This window comes from Anabrus simplex, chromosome 12 (genome assembly GCF_040414725.1).
Source record: "Anabrus simplex isolate iqAnaSimp1 chromosome 12, ASM4041472v1, whole genome shotgun sequence".
Classification (NCBI taxonomy): Eukaryota; Metazoa; Arthropoda; class Insecta; order Orthoptera; family Tettigoniidae; genus Anabrus; species Anabrus simplex.
Window position 1 is genome coordinate 47,262,843 of NC_090276.1, and position 23,670 is coordinate 47,286,512.

The 23,670-nt window shown below is 41.5% G+C and overlaps 1 protein-coding gene across 1 annotated transcript in view; it reads right to left on the reverse strand.

Moving 5' to 3' along the window:
- Positions 1-21,223, reverse strand: part of LOC136884133 (serine protease snake) — a 67,338-nt gene extending 46,115 nt beyond the window's left edge. Inside the window, exons 1-4 of the mRNA XM_068229805.1 lie at positions 21,172-21,223; positions 20,993-21,051; positions 20,933-20,942; positions 20,677-20,831 (exon numbers count right to left, since the gene is read on the reverse strand). Of these exons, the coding sequence (XP_068085906.1) occupies positions 20,677-20,831; positions 20,933-20,942; positions 20,993-21,051; positions 21,172-21,223 (276 nt within the window). The remainder of the gene's footprint in view (positions 1-20,676; positions 20,832-20,932; positions 20,943-20,992; positions 21,052-21,171) is intronic.
- Between the last annotated feature and the right edge of the window lie 2,447 nt (positions 21,224-23,670).

Genomic DNA, 23,670 nt, shown 5'->3' on the forward strand with positions numbered 1-23,670 from the left:
TAAGGTGAAATTCTTAACGTTTCGCAAGGAACTGTGCCCTGCGTCCTCAGAAGAAATCTCGACTGTCCACGAGAAAGGCTTTAAATTTGGAACGTTATAATAGAAGTGGAAAATGGTACGTTCATTCGCCACCAGGTGGCCCCCAGGACGTGGCAACGCTAGCGTTCGAAGCGGAAGCTGACCGAACCATCACAATCAGTCTAAGCCACCGCCGTCTCAATCTCTAGATACTGCCTGCTCTGTGCCGCGAGAATTGCGTTTACAACGACATTGCAGATGGCAGCACTTACCGCACCCAGAGCACATGTTGGTTAAATGAAAAATAATCCTTGATATCGATGGCCTAGATTGAATACCTCGTATCTCAAAAAGTTCTTCCTATCCATTATTTCCCTTAAGACTGGTCACGCCTCCCAGCCACACATGAATATGCAGTCCATCAGAACAATGTTCATTGGGTTTATTTTCCTATGCTGATGCGTAAAAGAAAATGAACCTTATAAAATTATACTGTAGGAGTCAGTAAATACGTCACGCAGACATACTTTCCTATAGTACGGTACGATAAGGTTCATTTTCCTTCACACGTCGGCATAGGAATAAAGAGCAAAACGAACATTGTTCTGATGGACTGCGTATTCATGAGTGGCTGGGGGGCGTAACCAGTCTTAAGGGAAGTAATGGATAGGAAGAACTTTGTGAGATACGAGGTTTTCATTCTAGGCCATCGATATGTAACTAATTGAGAATATAATGCGCGTACAGAAATTAACATTTCACATTTGAGCTTGGCTTAAGATATACTGTAGAAACGTAAAATACATAAAATCTTACCAGTTACAGTAAATATATTAGGATCATCCCATGCTGCATGGTACATACAAAATTCAGAATTTTCTCGACATCTTTTCAGTCCTTTTCTTACTGTTATTTACCGGCAGTTGACGCAAAAAGAATTTCTATCACTATTTCACTGACCCTTTGTTCATGACCAGATTTGAGGATACGTTTTACAGCACATACTGCCTGCGTTCGTCATGTCATTAAATCCACCACCTACCGAGCTCGATAGCTTCAGTCGCTTAAGTGCGGCCAGTGTCCAGTATTCGGGAGATAGTGGGTTCGAACCCCACTGTCGGTAGCCCTGAAAATGGTTTTCCATGGTTTCCCATTTTCACAACAGGCAAATGCTGGGGCTGTACCTTAATTAAGGCCACGGCCGCTTCCTTCCCACTCCTAGGCATTTCCTATCCCTTCGTCGCCATAAGACCTACCTGTGTCGGTGCGACGTAAAACAAATAGCAAAAAAAAAACAATCCACCACCCAATCTCACTGAACTAAATAGAACTTCTATTGCGTCTCCAGAAAATCATCTAGTGAGAACATAAAATAACAGATTTTGTAGGAGATAAGACACACATTCCACATTAACGAGACAGCATCTGCCAATCTCTTTAGTCAGACACTTCAGTTTTTCACGTTTTGAATAGAAATGCACACAATCTGGATTGTTTTGCCGAAAGGCATTACACTTATCATTTCTGAACTAAAAGGGCACTAGACCAAGATCCTGCCATATTCGTAACCGTTTGGGATACTATTCCTCACGCCACATAGTGCCGCATGATTTGTTCTGACTGCCCGGATTTTGTCTTGCGAAAATTATGAATTTCATTTAAAAAAGCGGTCGGTTTTCCTTTATATTTGGCTGCTTCCTTTACTTTATTCAGACGATCAATCTGGGTTGTCTTCGAATTGTCTCTGTAGTATTTAAACTTCATTATGGTTACTCATCAGCTGTTATCGCAGTCTCAGAATTCTTAATCGGAGCCTCTAATGTCTGCTTTTCTGATCACTGCTGTCATTCTTACTCGTTCGAATATTGACTTGGATTGATACATCGTTGTTCACATGAATTTTGTACTCGTCATCCAATGTATTTCCTGCGGTTGAAGAGCTTGTTTCATCACAGATTTCTTCCGAAGAAATATCTTGTCGCTGTCTGGTCATTAGTGGAGCTATTTTTCTGGTTTGAAGGTAATGGAGATAATTCGAAGACCGACTAGGCACGCTCTCTGGCTTCAATGCATTTTCTTTTAGTTTTATATTTTATCTCTATCTCTAAAATTCAGTCTACACACACGAGAATAATCGGATGGAATCCATTGATACCCTTGGTTGATCCTTGTTTTGATATAGCGTTAAGCCAATTTTCCCAAAGTTCTTTACTGGGGAGATAACATGAATCCTCACACCTGAAGAATTTGGATTTCCTGCTTTGATATACAGAGAGGAACGCAAAAATTAATCATTTTACAACCAGAGACACATACATAAATGCTCGATGCAAACGCACTGGAACACAACAACGTGGGTGCGGAGACAAGTTGGGTGCGTTAGCTGGCGCCCCTAGCGGAGGTTTGTAACACTAAGAGCTCACGCTGAGAAGCATGTTAACCGCATAGCATAGAGCAGGCAGTATATAGGATTGAGACGGCGGTGGTCTAAGCGGTTCACATAACGTGTTTGCCTAACACATGACATTGGCAGGTGTATGGCATAGACACAAGCCTGGAATGAAACATCTGGTGACGAGGAGCGTACGGATTTGGAAAACACCAAGATGAAATAACAATAGGGAAGGGACCGGGAAGGGAACTACCTACGTAAATTCTTAACGGCTGGCAACCAGCCGGTGTTCCTGTTGAAATTGTTATGATTTCTACGTATTTCCACAGCTTCCCGTATAATCCTGGACCTGTAATGTCTAGTGTGGGTAAGAGCTCGGGCATCTTGGAACATGACATCATGTACCGGTATTAAAAGAGTTTACTAAAAACAGCTTTGGCAAATCCATCCGTCCGTTCTACTGGACCGATTTGCTTCATGTTTGTTTTAATCCCCCCGGAATCACCTGCCGGTGAATTATGAGACGTTGCTAAGTCTCTAAGTTCAGCCAACTTTGAGTAATCATAAAATAAAATCATTAAATGATCACTCCAATAATTGCAGGCGGAGGCTTACCCTAACCCGCAATACTTAGCAGGTTGCTAAGCGACCAACACTTTCATTAATATTCTAATGTATGTAATGTTTATCCTTAGTAATATCATTACAAGCAGCCATGTTTGATTCCTATCCATCAAGCCAGAGAGTATACATTTCCTCTGATCACGGAAGAATACTATTCCCTGCTAAATACTCTTTGATTCTCTAACCTTTCCCAGATTCCGAATAACTTACTGGACATGAAGCTGAGATAAAAATGTTTACGTAAAAGCAGACCCTATCATGACATTATGCCTTAGACATAGAAAGATAACCTAGCTACTCTGCAAAGAGTGAAGGCCGTGTAAAAAAGTTCTCTGCCTAGCAATAAACGCTCCTTCGAGACTAACCTATGAGCTCACAAGATAACCGTTCTATAGAGAAGAACTGCGATTAAAAATGCCATTGCCTCCTACGACACAATACCAAGCTTTATATCAAGAACTCCAGGATAAACAAGCTAATATTACTATAGATTTTCACCAAATTGAGGACGTGATGACGTAAGAATGGATGAATTCTTACTACGAACTGTGGCATATCATAACGCGCTTCTTATTAAATGTTCATAAAACCATTGAAAAAGGCAGGCAAAACAAAATGACTACGACAGGCACATCTAGATGAGTTATCTGACCAATTTATGAGGAATGCTGCGGAGCAGCGCGGGTCCTCTAGTCAAATTAAAGAAGGATACGCTTTCAGGCTGAGAACAGTCTGCAATCAGTTTCTCGACATCATTGTAACCATGACAACCAGTGTTAGTATATGTGTACTTGGTCAGTAGCGTTATCTTCTCACTGTGCGCTTTCTTCCTGTAACTAAGAGCTTGAGAAAATCTCGTCTCAAGTGAACCACGCTCTGCTACTCAGTCCAGAATTAAAATCCTTGAACTGGCCGGGAAAGGAACCCATGGCCTTGGAATAAGACACAGCCACACTACCTCTACACTTCAGGGCGGGCTAATAATAATGATAATAATAATATATTTGCGAGTTCCAGAATGTCTTTCATTTTCTCACAATTCATGAGCCTTACCATTATAACTATGGTGCTGTTCACGCAACATTAGTACCAAGGTTACCGCTTGCATCGCCAATATCTACGCGCGGTATGACTATCGTAGTTTATTTCTCGCAGACGACTCCCCGACGACGTAATCGAGCGAAGCACAGGGCTGCCAACCTCTGAATACCATTGGTCTGGATTTGTTAGGGTAGGAGCTGGACAAGACCATAGGTATGATAGTTCAGGGTAGGGCCTGGACAAGACTAGTGATACAGTATGAGGACAAGCTTACACCCCCAGGTTAGAGCCGCGAAGTGGCCTTTGGCCTTTAGTTACTTGAGCAAACACCATTGGTCTGCACTGGTTAGGGTGGGGCCTGGGCATGACCATTGGTCTGGATTGTCTAGGGTAGTGAGCCCTGGACCAAAATGAACTTTTTCTCACCTTACTACACCAGCGCATTCTATTTGGATTAGTGGTGAGAAAATGAATTAAATACGTTCTTCTTGCTAGATGTGAAAAGTTTTATTAAATAAGAACGTTAGATAGTAGCAAATCCTACTAGGTTTTTCTCGGTAGACAACGCCTGCAGATCGAGACAGCAGTGCATATGTCCATTGTTGATACAATACCTATATAATTCTATTGACATGGCTTCGTGCGGGGAATGTCTTATTAATGAAACCGGTTTTTCATTTACTTATAAGAACAACTTCAATGATTTTGTCCAATTGTATCTACCGTCACGACTTGCTTTCAAATAGCAGACTGGGTGAAAAGTGTGGCTGTGAGATTAAATTATTAGTGAATAACAAGCTCAATCGTGTAGCTGTTTCATGTTGTCGGCGAGTACAAGGTGCTCGGGAATGCGGTTAGTATGTCAGTGTTCGGAAAAATACTTTCTTTGGTGACTCTGCATTGAACTGCCACTATATTAAGGTTAGTTCCATTTACAAACATTCTTCTGCTGTGTTATACATTGCTTCACTTTCAGGTTATATTTACTTGTGCTTTTTTACTCCGCGGGTTGGCAAAGCTATGTGCTTCTGATCTACCGCCGTCTCGATCCTCTAATACTGCCTGCTCTATGCCACTAGTTTGACACAGGAAGGCGCGAATACCAATATTTCTGAAAGTCGCCGCGAGAGTACAGTCGTAGACGCACAATCTTCGCGGTCAGTGTGGGTGTTTCATTGTGTTATAAGTGCATGCATGTGTGTGAAAAGCTGAGTTATTTCGTACAATGGGTAAACTTGCCTGTTCACTTCCGTTTGATATTTTGTATAGAACTTGGAATTGAATGAATCATGTTGTGCTTATAGATACGGCAACATTTTGAAAGTTATTTTAAAGTGTACTTGTTTTCTTCCGTTTCTGCAAGTTACATATATTTCTTTTTTGTAGAACTGAAACCAGATTTCCCCCCGAAATATTCAACTGCTCTGTACCATTTTGCAAATCTCGGCAAAGTGGTTCGTAGCCAGAAGAGATACGATTCCATGAAATATCGTCTAGAAGGGAATTAAGAGAAAAGTGGCTGTCGACTATATCCAGAGAAGGTCCTAATAAAGGATATCCTCAGATTACTGTCGCATCTGTAGACTTTACATATTTCCACCCTATTTCAGAAGGCGATTAAAACCGTGGGGAATAGTGGATTCCTTGTGATAATAATTGTGACGGACAATTACATAACAAAGGTCTCATTTGCGGGTGAGTGGTTCATCTTGTTGAAGAGAGGATGGAGTGTGACATTTGCGTCGGCAACATCTGACTGCCTGGAGGTTCGACCCCACTGAATGGAACTGAATATGCATCAGGACAAAGGAGAACTTTGATACCCGAAACCTTGTTTTGTCGCTCTGATATCTGCAGGAGTTTGTTGAAGCTGCTATGCTGTAACGTCGAAAGTCTTTGAAACTTACGGACGTAATACGAGGGGTTGCTACTTCTTCCCTTTCAGAATGTGTTCTGTTACAGTATGAAGTCAAAGAATATCAGTAAACTGTTCGTAATATTATCCCAACCAAGTTCGTAACACCCCTATTAACTGATATTACCTTGGCAAGAACACGAAATTTTAGCCGCCCGGTGTATCACTCCAAGCCTTCGTCCAGAAAAATCTTTAAATGATGACATGAAGAGGTCAAATACGACTTCATACAGGTAATACAGATGTAATTTACGAGGATCAGTGAACATATGACTATAATGCATAGTGTTTTGTAGACTGTCGTCATAATAACGCGGTAAGAACTTCGTGCGTCTATGCCTGCCATCTAGCGGAGAATTTTTGTCGCAGTTTATTCGCAAAAAGCCTTGCATAGAGCAGACAGTATAGAAGGATCGAGACGGTGGTGTTCTAACCGTTGCCTACGTTATTATAACGTATAAGTAACGTTCTGATCACTAATGGGAATGACGTAACAACGCATTTTACGGCAACCAATAGCAATGCGCGTAGCCATTCCAGCAATGAAAAATGGCGTGCGCTACGCTTCGTTAGGTTATATGCTAAAAGTAAATGTATTTCTTGGGGTCGGTTGGTGGGTCACTGGGCATGTCAATGGACCTATCTCTTCTCTAAAAGGAATTCCACGTTAGTTTCCCATGCTTTCTTCTACATCGCCTCCTTATAAAACTTGCGTGAATAGTTCTGGAGTTTTACCACCTTATTCTATTGTGGATATATTTCTTTTGATGTACCGGAACACTTCATTTCCCCTCTGGGCGGAGTGAAAGAATGAATTATCTGCACCACCTGCTGTCGTAAACGACTATTAAGACGGGAACTGAGAAAGAGGACTATAAAGTGGCTATACGATTGCCATATTTGAATCTGCTTGAACACTGCGTCCGCCATATTCCAAGCGATCAAAACAAGTGTGCGTGGTGATGAAGCAAGTACACAGGCTGCAGGTATAAATACCGTTTCACGGTTTTCTTAACTAGGAAACTACAAAATTATTGTACAAAGAATGAAAAATAGCATATTTCCAGTCATTACAAAAGAAATCAAAATACATTGACATTAAACAAACTTAGCCATACTTCAGAGAATTAAAATATAGACAGAAAAACTTGAACAAAATAATATAACAACATAGAGAAATAATTCATAACCTATCACTTGAATAATAATAATAATAATAATAATAATAATAATAATAATAATAATAATAATAATAATAATAATAATAATAATAATTGTTACCGTGTTTTAGCGGTAGGTAGAGGCGTAAGAAGGTGCGGGCGTGAATGGGTTTCAAACTACGGAATCAAAGTTAATGTAAAAGTAATTTAAAATTTAACTAGGTTATATTTTCTTTTCAAAAACAAAGCAATAACAGACATGGCAGGTACAATGTAGCAAAACAAGGGGAGATACAATATTTACAGGTTTTGGGCTTCACGCCCTGACTTCTGCGATCAGCTCAGTTTTACCACAAACACAAGTTTTAACAGAGGGGCAGAAAACCCCATTCATCCCTAGGAGCCCCTGGCTCCGAATTACACAGAAAAGCCTCCACGAGGCATATGACACTCCATTTTCAAAAGAGCGATCCGCTCTTAAAATTTAAGCCTCTCAAAGGCCACACCAAACTCTACCTTCAAGCTGTCCTCTAAGGACGTATTCACAGGGGTAAAATACCCAACCTACAGAGGTCTATTACATGAAAAGAAGGTTGATTATATGACCTCTAAAATAACAATTTGAGAGGAGGCGATCTTGCACTCCTAATACACTTTGTTTTTTTTTAAACCTAATCTGGCTCTGGGCCGCTAACGCAAGGGCTAATCCCATACTACAGAGGTGACTTAGAGAAGAACACTTTACATTACATAAACGAAGAATAGTTTGAGAAAATAAGTTCACCTCAAAACAACTGTGAGTGGGAGCTCGAGAGGGTTAGCACTCTCTATCCCAATATGTAGCTTTACAAGAAAAAGATGAAAAGAGTAATTACATTTTAGGAAAAGGTTACATGATGGAAATGCTTCGAACCCGCCGCGAGTGTTAAACTGCCGACCTAGCAAGAAAAGAAGTTATTAATAGGCCATTACCTGGTGTTGAACGGCTGAAGAAGAAAGAGGCGCTTCCCGCCTCCTGCTATGTACTTAATACACTGAAAGATGGAACAGAAGTGGCCCGGAGACCCCAAAATCAGCAGTTTATATCCTCTCGCGGAAGATTCTAGGCGTTAGGGGAAATAAAACACCCTCCCTCAAAGTTTTTATTGGCTAGGGAAAAGAAACCCCTACATAGGGGAAGAAGAAACACATTATTGGTGGAAAATTAATTAAAGAAATTCGGGATTGGCTAGATCCAAAATAAGGGGAAAAGGAGGGGTATACAGCCAACGTAAACCATGACAGAAAGAAATTTAACAAAGAACAAACTCTTGAAATAAAAATTTCTCCAACAAAATAGTTCTTTGATTTCGCACTAGGTTGCACTATTGTAATTCTTCAGTAGTGTCCTCTAGAAGAGAAAGTTCACACTTCTTACTTCAAGCGAAACAAAAACACATCAAAAGTGACACAGTTCAAAAACTCAAAATTTTCCACGTGGTGACATCTTCTGAGAAAGTAGAGAATTAATAGAATAGATAAAGTTCAACCTTCCTCCAGAAGAGGAGTTTCGACTGGCGCAACTTTTAAATAAACGGTGTAGAGGTGTACCGCCCGGTACAGACCTCCCCCCCCAAAAGTTCCTCCAGGGGTGACACATGAAATCAGTTTGAAACAAAGTCCAAGTAATGATATTGATACGAAGATAGATAGCAGAAGCATTTACAAGATTTCTTAATTCAGTTTCAAAATATTGTTGTTGCCGGTGAATGAAAGTCTTTATGTTTGTAGAATTTGAATTTCTGAAGATAAACTTTTAATACTTAAAGGTGAAGAAAAATTTTGCAATGTCCACCAAATATTGTGGTTGAATTCCCAAGTGTAGTTATTGCTTATGGTGACTGTCCATGTAGTTGATGTAGATTGAGTCGAATGGCCGGACCGGCCGTTGCAGCTTGCGTCCAACGGAGGCCGCTCGGACCCCTCAAGTACCCTGAGATACCGCTCGCCCGCACTATGAGGGGAGCAGAGGTGTTGAAGTACGCCGCGCCCGCGGTGAACAGATACAGGCTGCGGGCATGTAGCAGGTCGTGCGCCGCACATCAGCCTTGGCCGGGAGGTGAGCTCCGGCTCGCCGTGCACATGTCGTCCTCGCTGGAGAGGAGGGGGCCCATCCCCCTCCCCAGTCGCTGCACGGCGCTGCGCGGCTGCGGGGGCGCTGAAACATTAAAGCTAGGCGGCAGAATTGTGTTGGACAATCATTTTCTTTGAGGGTACAGGCTTGTGGAGAGGTTGAGGGGCCAGCGGCGTGTAGATATCCATGGCATTTACTATTATGAAGCCACAGTGTAAGGTGGAGCAGGAGACGGGAGCGTGGTAATGGCCGTGGCAAGAACAGGATGGCAGTTTAACGGGTCGGGGCAGGTTTTACACAAGGCTTACATCTAAAACCAAAATATTACAGAAGGGGCAGAATGCCTTAAAAGTGAAACTCAAAAAAATATAACCTTCATATCCTTTCAAAATAATATGAAGCAAGTTAACACAGAAATTACACCGGTTTCACCTGGGACAGGTGAACTCTAAATATCCTCTCGGTGGCTGGATTACTTAGCAATAAGGTAACTGGCGTAAGAAAATCGAGAATGATACAAGGCCCATGAAATCTGGGGGCAAGCTTGCCCGCGGGAACAAAATTTTTGACCATAACCTGGTCACCTACCTTCAAGGTGGTGGGTCTCCGTCCACGATCATACCTTTCCCTAACCTTTTCATGAGATACTTTAAGATTAGCTTTAGCCTTCTTCCAAAGATCTTTAATGTTGTCCGGATCTATTGTCTCGGGCAGAATGTCATTCAGAGACCAGAGGTTAGAGAGCGGCGTGTTGGGAACGAACTTAAACATCAAAGAAGCTGGAGTAAATTTGTGAGATTCATGAACCGCCGAATTCAAAGCAAAAGCTAACCAATGCAGGGACGTGTCCCACCTAGAATGATCTTCATGATGATAGGCAATAAGTGCGGACCTGAGATTACGGTTAACCCTTTCAGCCAGAGATGGTTGAGGGTAATAAGCAGATGTAGTTACATGAGAGATGGACAAGTCAAAACAGAATTTACGAAACAGATTTGATGTAAAAGCTTTAGCATTATCAGATACAATGTATTGGCACGGACCAAAAGAAGCAAAAATAGAATTAAGGCAAGTAATGGTGGACTGGGCGGTAGCCAGCTTAGTCGGAAATAACCAGGAAAATCTTGTAAAACCATCTACACACACAAAGATGAACTTGTTGGCATTACCCTTTGACTGGGGGAAGGGTCCCACATAATCGATATACAGGCGTTCCATGGGGCGCGACGCTTGATGAGAAGACAAAAGGCCTACTTTAGTGGACATGGTGGGTTTACTGATCAAACAAGATTTACAAGCTTTTACAAGTTCCCGAATTTCACCGTCCATACCTTTCCAGATGAACATTTCACGAATCTTTTCACGAGTTTTAAAGATACCCAGGTGCCCCCCCAATGGGGTCTCATGATAGTATTTGAAGATCATAGGTACAAGAACCGCTGGAACAACAACTTTCATCAACTTATCATGCCTCGAAGGGCAACATAGAACACCATTCCTCAGAACATAAGGGACAGCATGTTCCCCAGAAGAAAGGGTTTCCATTATCGGAGCCAGCGTCGGATCTTCACGTTGGTATTTCTCAATATCCCTAAAAAGCATGGGAGCATCTGTTAAGATGGCATTAACACCAGATAGTATGGACTCGGAAGGTGATGAACTATCGACCGGTTCGTGGGTCTCTACGTCGTTATGAAACATACGGCTGAGTCCATCGGCAACAACATTTTCAGTACCTCTGATATGCTGTACATCGAATTGGAAGGCAGAAATACGGATGGCCCAACGGGCTATACGACCTGTACGACGCGGCCTACCTAAGACCCAGCTTAAGGCTTGATTATCTGTCTCCAGATCGAATTTGACGTGTTCCAGATAGAGACGGAACTTTTCTAAGGCGAATAAGACTGCCAAACCTTCAAGCTCATATATGGAGTACTTTGCTTCTTGAGCTGACAATGTCCTAGACGCATAGGCGATGGGTCGCCTCCCTAGTTCAGTCTCTTGAAGAAGAACTGCAGCTACTGCTGACGACGATGCGTCGGTTTGGACGATGAATTTCTTCGAGAAATCAGGCATAGCAAGTACAGGGGCATTACAGAGAGCTAATTTCAGATCTTCGAAAGCGGCTTGTTGAGAAGGTCCCCACTCGAATTTGATGCCTTTCCTACGAAGAAGGTTTAAGGGCGCCGCTCTATTAGCAAAATTAGGAATGAACTTCCTGAAGAAATTCACCATGCCAATGAACCTGGCGATACCTTTAATGTCCTTGGGAGGTTTAAAATCACGGATGGCCTGTGTTCTAGAATGATCGACTGCTACACCATCAGGTGACACAATATGCCCTAGGAATGACATAGAGGGCTTAGCAAAGGCAACCTTGGACAACTTAACAGTTAACCCAGCCTTACGAAGGCGATTGAGAACTTCTCGCAAATGATCTAGATGTTCTTCAAAGGTTTCGGAAAATACGACGACATCATCCAAGTAGTGATATAAGTACTCAAATTTGATGTCGGAAAAGACCCTATCTAGTAGCCTAGTGAGCACAGCTGCCCCCGTGGGGAGCCCGAAAGGCACGCGGTTGTATTCATATAAATTCCAGTCCGTGGCAAACGCTGTAAGATGTTTAGACTCTTCGGCAAGGGGAATTTGATTATAGGCCTGATTCAAGTCCAAGATGGTGAAGAACTTGGCCTTACGAAACCATGAAAAGCAAGAATGAAGGTCAGGAAGGGGCACAGATTGCAACACCACCTTCCGATTGAGAGCCCTGTAATCAATGACAGGCCTGAGCCTCCTTGGGGTTTCGGGACTAGAAAAATAGGCGATGAATACGCTGACTTAGAGGGCCTAATAATACCATCCTTCAACATCTGATCGATGATTTCTTTCAGAGCCTTCATTTTAGGTGGAGATAGCCTATACGGTGGAAAACGGACAGGAATAGAATCCGTGACCTCAATTTTGTATTCAATAAGGTCAGTAACACCAAGAGTATCAGAGAACACCTCGGGAAACGACTGACACAGTTTCCGAATACTATCAGCCTGCTCCTCAGGTAGATGTCTAAGGTCTAACAACATCTCATCCTGGGTAGGCGAAATAGATGAACATGATACAGAATTACACTTTAACAAGGGAATTCTACAATTGGACGCAAATTTGAATGTGCACGACCTACTCTGGAGATCGAGCACAAGACCAGTGTGAGAAATGAAGTCCGCTCCCAATATGATGGGGCAAGACAAACGCTTGGCCACAAACAATTTGATCTTCCATGTAAATTTAAAAACCCGAATTTTGACATGTAAGGAACCTAGAATTTCTAATGGAGATGAATTAGCCGAAACATATTTAACAGGAGATGAGTCATAGTCAGGGAGTTTACAAACAGATTTCAATTTAGAATACCAATCAGCCGAAATAATGGAACAAACACTGCCTGAATCTAAGAGAGCTGTTATAGGCTCGTTATTTAACTCAATCTTAAGAAAAGGAACAGGTGCGGGGGTATCCGCCGCAATCCTAAGACACTCTTTAGGGCATTCAAAAGATGAATTTGAAGGCTGGTCGTTCTCTGCATTTACAACCTGTTTACTAGGGGCTAAGTCTCGGGAAGATGGATTAGTCGGCTCAGCCGACGCCACTAGTCACTTTTTATTATTGGCATAGCTGGAATTTGCACCAGAAGTTGAGCAGGAGGGGGTGCTATTTGAGTTTGGGCAATTCTTGGCGATATGTGAGAAGGCCCCACACTTAAAACAGCCTTGTGATGACCCTGCTCCATTCCTTGTCCCACTTGACTTGATCAGAGGACACTTATTCCGCAGATGGTCAGGCGACCCGCAAGCATAACATTTACGGGGATTGACTGGTCGGCGAGGTGGAGGCCGAGTGTTACTAAAGGAAGGCGGGGGTTCTTTCGCGACACGCAAAGAATCGGCGTATCTAACTCCTTCCGCTGAGACGGCCAATGCTTCAAGTTCAGAGAAGGTTTGCGGACACGCCGCGAAACACAAATATGACCTGTAGGATGGCGAAATACCTTCTACAATAGCCTGCACAATCTGATCTTCAGGAAAGTGCAGAGCAAACACCCTAGTGTAGAATTTGATATCTTGAATGAAATCAGCCAAGTTTTCATCCAAGCGCTGTACACGGTAATAGTACTTCTGAATCAGGGAGGACCTGGCCCTAGCCGGGATGAAGTTCGCTAGCAAATGGGCATGGAAATCCTCAATAGATGATTGCTCGGCAATGGCTCTTACGATTTTATCAGAGAGAATACCAATAGCATACGGATAGATAATTTGCAAAATTTGACATGGCGAAAGAGAAAAAACAAGAGCATGATCCTGAAATTCCACTAGAAATCTTAAAAATGAAATTACATCACTGGTGGTGTTGACGGAAAACTTAGAGATACCTCTAAGCAACATTGCCAATGGATGAGGCAAGCTACTGAACCCCGGTGACATAGTCGTTAAAGGTTTCAATGGCAAAGAAGTTAATTCAGAGCGGATGTTACCCAATGACGCACGGCGTTCAGATTCGTTGTTCGATGGGGCAGAGATAGTTTGAGCCGCAACGGTTATCCTATTGACTTCTCCCTGAGGAGGCTCTTCATCACTACCTACGTTCACTGTGGCGGGTTGATCAGTTTTGGGAGGAACTTCGCCGGTTAGCAATTGAGTGACCTTATTAGACAATTCAGAAATAGTTTCAAGGAGCGTATTAGCGTCCTTCCTCTGAACGTCATTCACCTTTAGAGACAACAGATCATTAACTCTATTTGCAAAGTGATACAGCCTGCCTTGCACACGCTTAATTTGATTAGGAGACGGATCGTTTTCATCAAAAAAGCTGACTACAGATGCTAGCCCAGTAATATTCTCGACGATCGTGGAAAGAGAGTCATCAATTTCTTTCTCTCCCAAATTGGGGATGGAAATGGGCAAATCAAGGGACTCTCTAAGCTTGTTGGTGTCGATTGCAACCGTGCCTCCAGATTGCACATTTCTGATAGTTAACTCGTATATCAACTCCTCTTTGCGCAAATAGTTAAGGAGGAGAACATCGCGAGGGCCGGGCATGATGACAGAACAATTTTGAAAAACTCAAAAATTCCAGCAACTGAGACAATTGTTAGAGTTCGAATCAAAGCAATGTTTAGCCGTCAAAAGGGGCTAAATTGAGACCCATTCAACCACGCTCTGCTACCACTTGTTACCGTGTTTTAGCGGTAGGTAGAGGCGTAAGAAGGTGCGGGCGTGAATGGGTTTCAAACTACGGAATCAAAGTTAATGTAAAAGTAATTTAAAATTTAACTAGGTTATATTTTCTTTTCAAAAACAAAGCAATAACAGACATGGCAGGTACAATGTAGCAAAACAAGGGGAGATACAATATTTACAGGTTTTGGGCTTCACGCCCTGACTTCTGCGATCAGCTCAGTTTTACCACAAACACAAGTTTTAACAGAGGGGCAGAAAACCCCATTCATCCCTAGGAGCCCCTGGCTCCGAATTACACAGAAAAGCCTCCACGAGGCATATGACACTCCATTTTCAAAAGAGCGATCCGCTCTTAAAATTTAAGCCTCTCAAAGGCCACACCAAACTCTACCTTCAAGCTGTCCTCTAAGGACGTATTCACAGGGGTAAAATACCCAACCTACAGAGGTCTATTACATGAAAAGAAGGTTGATTATATGACCTCTAAAATAACAATTTGAGAGGAGGCGATCTTGCACTCCTAATACACTTTGTTTTTTTTAAAACCTAATCTGGCTCTGGGCCGCTAACGCAAGGGCTAATCCCATACTACAGAGGTGACTTAGAGAAGAACACTTTACATTACATAAACGAAGAATAGTTTGAGAAAATAAGTTCACCTCAAAACAACTGTGAGTGGGAGCTCGAGAGGGTTAGCACTCTCTATCCCAATATGTAGCTTTACAAGAAAAAGATGAAAAGAGTAATTACATTTTAGGAAAAGGTTACATGATGGAAATGCTTCGAACCCGCCGCGAGTGTTAAACTGCCGACCTAGCAAGAAAAGAAGTTATTAATAGGCCATTACCTGGTGTTGAACGGCTGAAGAAGAAAGAGGCGCTTCCCGCCTCCTGCTATGTACTTAATACACTGAAAGATGGAACAGAAGTGGCCCGGAGACCCCAAAATCAGCAGTTTATATCCTCTCGCGGAAGATTCTAGGCGTTAGGGGAAATAAAACACCCTCCCTCAAAGTTTTTATTGGCTAGGGAAAAGAAACCCCTACATAGGGGAAGAAGAAACACATTATTGGTGGAAAATTAATTAAAGAAATTCGGGATTGGCTAGATCCAAAATAAGGGGAAAAGGAGGGGTATACAGCCAACGTAAACCATGACAGAAAGAAATTTAACAAAGAACAAACTCTTGAAATAAAAATTTCTCCAACAAAATAGTTCTTTGATTTCGCACTAGGTTGCACTATTGTAATTCTTCAGTAGTGTCCTCTAGAAGAGAAAGTTCACACTTCTTACTTCAAGCGAAACAAAAACACATCAAAAGTGACACAGTTCAAAAACTCAAAATTTTCCACGTGGTGACATCTTCTGAGAAAGTAGAGAATTAATAGAATAGATAAAGTTCAACCTTCCTCCAGAAGAGGAGTTTCGACTGGCGCAACTTTTAAATAAACGGTGTAGAGGTGTACCGCCCGGTACAATAATAATAATAATAATAATATTTCCTGGTCTCTTGTCAGTTACCAGGAATTGACATTCTGTATGAATTCATCCCATTTATACGGCCGGATGCCCTTCCTGACACAAACCTTAGGAGAAACGATGTATTCACTATTACGTGTTTCTGTGGCGGTTTGTAGTATGTTCTGTTGTGTGTAGGTGAATACGGTTGTCCAGTCCCCGAACCGGTAGAATTGACTATCCTCGATGCGGTCAAACCCTTGGCCCTCTGAACAGAAGACCAGCACGCTGATCATTCAGCCAAGGAACCAGACACTAAGCAATAATAATAATAATAATAATAATAATAATAATAATAATAATAATAATAATAATGTCGCCGGGCTGAGTAGCTCAGACGGTTGGTGCCCTGGCGTTCTCACTCCAACTTGGCAGGTTCGATCCTGACTCAGTCCGGTGGTATTTGAAGGTGCTCAAATTTGTCAGCCTTGTGTCGGTAGATTTACCGGCACGTAAGAGAACTCCTGCGGGACAACATTCCGGTACCCCGCCGTCTCCCAAAAAGTAGTCAGTGGGATGTAAAACCAATAATAATAAAATTTAACATTTATAAATGATTCTAGAGACGTAGATTTGAAGTGAACAATGGTGTAATAAAGTATTCAATAATAATAAGAAGAAGAAGTTATAGGAAAAATAATTTTAAATAATTGTTTAAAAAGAGGAAAGCCCTTCTTGTGTTAATGATCTTAAATCATATACGTACGTGAATAATTCACTTCCATATTTTTGGACGAAGAATTTGCAAATGTCGATTTTTTTATTTGTCTTATGTTGTACCCACTCATAAATAAACCCCGGATTTTCATGCGGTAGTAGGTTAGATTGCAAACTAATTTGGTTATTAGTAAATGTCGGCCACCCGCTCTTCCATAATGTAGAAAGAGTAACATAAATTATAGGGGTTCTGATGGGTCGTACCGCTCATATTTATGCAAACCCCATAGCATAATCGTTGTGAAGGTAGACTATACTTACTCTACAGTAAGTTTGCATTCTAACCTATTAATGCATAAAATTCCGGGCTCTACTCATAAACGTCTTATGGCTAGTGTGGGATAGGACAAGGCTAGGACTGGGAAGAAAGTGGCAGTGGCCTTAAGGTACAGCAGGTCCCGCATTTGCCTGATGTGAAAAGGGGAACGATGGAAAACCAGGTATCCGGGCTTTCGACAGTGGGATTTGAACGCACTATATCCCGAATGCAAGGTAAAAGCTATATGCCGCGAACAACGTAGCCAACTCGCGAAGTTGTAGTGGTGATATAGGACTGAAAGTCCTCCTATTACTCCGTATCGTAGACAGAGCGTATGAGGTGACTAGGAAATTCAAAAAAATTGTAGTTGTGGCGATAGACAGCAAGCGTCTTGTATCATCGTTGTTCACTATTATTTATTTTCAAAATGCGGGGTTCTGTGCTCTGTATGATACCATTTAATAGTAAATAGAGTTATTGGTTTTTCGTCCTACCAACTACTTTTTACGGCTTGCGGAGAAGCTAAGGTGCCGAAGTATTGTCCCGCCGGTGTTACTTTGCGGGCAGGTAAATCTACAGACACAAGGTGACAACAAAAACAGTAGAGACAATACGCGACACTCTGCGACATATCGAGGGACAGCTATTAGAGCTCCCTCTAGCGGATTGACCTGAGAACTACTGATTCTGCCATAAGAGCACGTGTATTTGTGTGTGAAGTTTTTGGTGTTATTTATGCGTTTTCAGTGAGTTGACATAATTGAATAGTAGCGTGTGTCATTCATAAATAAATTACGTCTAAAAAGAAAGTGTTACTAAGAAATTAACTTAAAAGTTGCTCAACATGAGGGGAAAAGTATGTGCTGTGTTTGGCTGCAGTAGCTATGAAGTAGAGAAGAATGCGCGGTCTTTCTTCCGTTTCCCTCGTGACAAGAAAATGTAAGTAATATTGTGTTTGCATATATATTTTTCCAATGGCAAAGAGATTTTTATAGTACTTCATAATCTTCTGACATGCTCGACCCATATTTTAACTGGCTTAAAATATAATACGCATATTTATTGTATAGTGCAGCAGTTAACCTTCAATACCGATGTGTTGTTGTAGGTGTGATCTGTGGGTTTGATTTAATTCAGGAAAATACATATGCATATGAGTGTGGCTGGTTGTGTTCCAAGTTACCCCATTTGGAATGCCGTAGTGCATTGTGTAGCACTGAAGAAAATACGGGTGATTTAAGAAATGAACATATTTTGTTGATACAATATGATGATACAAATTTGCTTTACCATAATGTAATGGCATTATGGCAAGTATTGTTTATAGGGAAAGTTTCAATGTTTTTGAGACTAAATTTATAGATTTTCTTTCTGTTAGTAGGCTTCAAGTTAAAAGTAAAATTGTCCAGCTCATAAATGTAAATTCATGGAATCATGTGTGTAAGGAATGTACCGATATTTTTGTTGAAAAGTAATTTAATATGATGATACAATGTTTTTAAATGAGAAAAAAGAAAAATCTAGCCGTGAACGTTCAGGCAGGAATTCTAAAGGTAAAAAAGTAATGCATAAATGAAATATCAAGCCCTTTCACAGCAGTCCATTATACATCTTGATTATATGTCTAATTTCAGTCTTTAAATAATAACCTGTTAAATAATTCTTCATTTATTTATCCAGAATTGCTTTAGCAACTTTTAAGTTAATTTCTCAGTAACACTTTCTTTTTAGATGTAATTTATTTATCCATTTCCGTATATACATTTCCGTAGATATTTGAATTTAGCACGAATTTTCAGGTCAAGCCACTAGGAGCGCCACTTGCGACTTGTCTCCCATTTAACAAGGCTAAATCCGGAAGTGTCGCGTATTGTCACTACTGTATTTGGTGACAAGCACCTTCAAATACCAAAATCTGAAAACTTGACCGTCTAAGCCACTCAGCCAGGCACGAAACCGTGTATTGTGTTTTGCTGTTTAATCATTTCCTACAAGAAAATAAACCACTCGGAGACAGCGGTCTTCACCTCCTCATCGGTCTGGAAACGTCGACCACCGAGCTCTGTTTTGAGCTTACCGAACAGATGAAAGTCACATGGCGCTAGGTCGTGACTGTAGGGTGAATGTTGCTAGACCTCCCACTTGAAACGCTGCAGCAGTTCTTTCGTTTGGCGAGCCTTGTGAGGTGTTGCGTTATCGTGCAACAAAATCACACCGGCGCTCAATTTCCCCCGGCGCTTCTCTTTAATCGCTTTACGCAACCGGTGCAACGTTTGACAATACGACTTCGCGTTGATCGTCATTCCTTTCGGCATGAATTCCACGTGCAGCAAACCTTCAATGTCAAAGAACACTGTCGCCATAACCTTACCGGCTGAAGGTTGAACCTTGGCCTTCTTTCGTTGTGGTGATGAGGGGTGCACCCATTCCATTGATGTTCTCTTTGTTTGGGGGGTGAAGTGGTGGACCCATGTTTAGTCGCCTGTGACGATTCGCCGCAGAAACCCGTTGCCGTCTGCGGCATAGCGTTGCAAAAATGCCAGGGAGGAGTGGAAACGTTGTCCCTTGTGCTCATCGGTGAGAAGACGTGGGACCCATCTTTGACACAGATTACGATATCCAAGGTCCTCGTGAACAATGGCGAACACACTGCCATACGACATGTTCAGCTGCGTCACGATTTCTCTCAGTTTCATGTGCCGGTTCTGTCAAATGATCGCATTCACACTGTTGACCTTTGCACGGGTCCTGGACGTTGCGGGCCTGCCTTCGCGATGGTTGTCCGTGATATCCGGGAGTCCGGCTTCGAATTGCTGACACCATTTTACGATACCTTGCCGGGAAATGGCCCGCTCCCCATACACAGCACTAACTTCGCGATGAATGTCCTTGCAATTCTTCCTTTTGGCCTATAGGAATCGGATTCTCGCAAGCACCTCATATTTGGAGTGAACGTCCAGTTGACGCGCCATTGCATTTGGCCGCTATTCGCACAATACTGGACGAGTCACCACAGCGACCTGCCTAACAGACGTGTGGGCAGTGTCTGTCCCTTTCTCCGCTGTGCCAACGTTTGCGACACACAGCGCGCTGCTGCGGCGCGTTAGTGCAACTAACCTTTTGATCCACCTACGTATATCCTTTGTGTTTACTCTACAATTTATGCAATTGTGAGCCCCACACGTAGAGAGCATAAGTTATGCAGTTAATTTGTTCTATCTAAAGTATTAAAAGTAATGCACTGTAAGCGAAGGAAGTATAATATGGATGGCGCTTAATATGGCGCCGGCGCTGTATCAACCATGTTAGCCACTCTATAGTCCTCTTTCTAGCTCGTTGGGAACTACCAAAGAATCCTTACTCACTATCTCGTTTTCTAAGCCCCAGAAACAAGTCCATGATTCTATGCCTTTTCGTGTTGCGGTTTTTTTAAATTTTATATGTTTACGTAGTTCTTGCTCGTAAATTATCAGCCCGTTGTGTCCTTACCTAAGCAACGAGGTAGTGAACGGCGCATCTTCGCGCTTATTTTCCCAATTTTCAACGTTAAATAAACGGCATTAAATATATATTAATCTTGGCACATAAGATTTTCAATATGCAAATTTTGAATGGAATCGGACCCTACAAATTGGAAGATACTTCGCGAAAACCAGGACGTCTAGTCACTCTGGTTTACGTACCATGTGAGGGAATTCCTTCGGTCCTGTCTTGACGCCTCCCACAATGAGAGGTACCTCCACTATACCACACTGGGAATTCTTGTCGACCTTCGTACCAGGGAGCAGGACTGGAGCCGCTTCTTCCGTGTACACCAGCTCGCCATACTTCTTACACACTACAACAGAAGAGACAACTGTTAGATCTTAACTCTCAGGACACTGTACCTCAGGGAGCTGCAGTGGGGCCGCTTCTTCCGCGTACACCAGCTCGCCGTACTTCTTACACACTACAACAGAAGAGACAAACTGTTAGATCTTAACTCTCAGGACACTGTACCTCAGGGAGCTGCACTAGGGTCACTTCTGCGTATACCAGCTCGTCGTACTTCTTACACACTGCAACAGAACAGACAAACTGTTAGACCTTAAACCTCAAGAGATCTAAACTCGCGTAGGCTCGTAACCCGCAGCCTTCCGGATTGAACAGTGGTCACTCGGTGGCCCATGACCCGTCACGGCTGTGTGGTTTGGTTGGTAGTGGTGGTGGTACATCAGGGCGTAGTGCCATTGTGGGGGTGGGGTGATCGATCGTATTGTGAGAGATGACCTACAATAAATATTGCATTAACTGAGCAATTCCTCGAAGACAGTATTTACAATCATGTAATGAGGGAAAAAGAAATTGAAATAAGGCAGTCCTCTCCCAGTGATAGATAGCCAATATCTAGAGACAAAACTTTAATATTTCGTAATCATTATTGAGGCAGGGAGTCAAGTTTCGTCCCCGCGCCTAATTTCGTCCCCCTAGGGATTTCCAGTTTGCATGGTTGGTACCTAGTGTTTAGCCCCGCGCACACGCGTAAGCCTCATCCCGTTGTCTTATGAGAGTTGGTTGTGTGCACCACGTTTAGTTTCCGTGTACAAGGAGGATTCATTTTTCATGCTGAATTGAGTTAGTTATTTCTGTTATTCCTAGAGCGAGCCCTGATTTTTGTATGAAGTACTGGACTGTACTTCAGTCGTGTTGTGTAGATCATGACGTGTAATCGCTACAGTGAGGTGGTTGGCGTGAGTTACTGCGTCGACCATTATAATATATCAGGGAATGTCTGTAATTTCGTCCCCCTTCATTTTATTCCTTATTTATGAAGTTTATTACTATTTTCAGATGAGAAACCGCATGCAGTGGGATAAGGAGGCTTCGAAAAAGGCTATTAAGGCAGTGCGGGACAAGATAAAGGGTTACAAACGTAGAAGTAAAGCCTTTAACATCCCATGTGCAACGCTGAAAGACTATGTTAAAAAGAATACCAATAAAATGTTTTTTATAAACGGTCTTCGAGTAATTCATTATAGGGCAAGTGTTTGGTGAGGTTAGAAAGGAAAATATATTAAAATGAACTGTACTTTTCATAAATTTGGTGGGGGACGAAATTACGAACACATGTTTGGTATTTTAGATTTTGCAGTGTTTATGTCAAATATCGATTACCTTATATTATAACAGTTTCACTGTAACTTTCCCGTAAGTGGAGAATATATTCAGTAACATCTATACCAATTTCTAGCCTTATCCATAATATTCCTGAATTTCTACAACTCCAAATCTGCGACAGTAATGAAATATGGGCCCCCTACCTTACCGTATGCATATATACACAATTACTTATGTTAAATTCAGAATACAAATACAGTAAGAACAGAATGGAAAAGAGGAGAATAGAAGAGAATATTCTTATGACCTAAGCATGAATGATAAGCAGATAGAGCAAAACAAAATGTTATCAACGTAGTAAACTCAAATATACAGTCCTTATCAAAAGCCGAAATTCATTACTATGCTTTAGACAATTCGTACGTGGACTTATAAAATTATAAAGCTGTAAGTTCAAAGTGCACCACAACCGCAAACTCACTAACAGTGTCATAGAATATAACACTGAACTGGTAAAATGACGGAGTGAGAAAATTACAATTTGTAAAGTAGAGAAATTAATCTGCCAAATGGGGAAGAAGTATTAGCTAGAACTGATGAAAGAGCTATACCGAATGAATGTACAAAGAAAATGGAGATAAACATGAAATGAATAAATCACAGGCTAGTCAGCTTGACATATTGTGTTATCTGTAAATTCTCTCGGAAATAGAGATGGCAAACGAATATCGATATATCGAAAATATCGATATTTTGAGATTGAAATATCGATGTATTGACATCGATATTTCGAGGTCCGATATATTGTCGATATCTATATTTTGTGCCCAATATATCGATATTTTTGTCTAATTTAATACTTTTGACTACGATTTGATTCTTTTTCAGGCTTTTTTCAATATTTGCATGCTAGAGTTGCGAAATTTGAATTTTCATTTCTCAGTTCACTTCGGTAAATTCAGTGATATTATCACATCTCATTCATCGTCCATACCTTGTATGCATAGCTTTACAGGTTATCTAGGCAATAGTTGAGCATTAAAGCGACCTCTGTCCCAGCAGAGAGACTGTTTTCAAAGGCCGGTAACACCATCAGGGTAAATAGAAACTGATTAAATGGTAAATTGTTATCCAAGCGGTTTTTTTCTTAATGGCTTACCTAAGTGGTATTGGAAATTGACCTAAGATTATCATCATGTTTGTCTTTTTCACGAGCAAATGGAATTGCAGTCCTGAGGAAGAAGTTGGGAAGAAAGTGTTTTATTATTTTATAGAGCTCTGATAATTATCAAATGTATTCGTACACAAATTATACGTTTGTAGTTTTTTCGGTGTAAGTCATTAGCTCGTTACTAGACACCTTGTATACTGTTTTTCTATGCATCATAACATCTTTCGGCTGTAAATGTTCTTATGTGTCATTGTAGTGAAAAAGTAATGTTACTTGGCCATTGTTTTAAACATGTTTTCTGATCTGTGTCAGGACTTATTAAACCTAATGAATTATTTAATCATTTTGTCAAATGTAAAACTAGACTTACAATAATGGATAATAACACCAATATTTTAAAAACGGATAA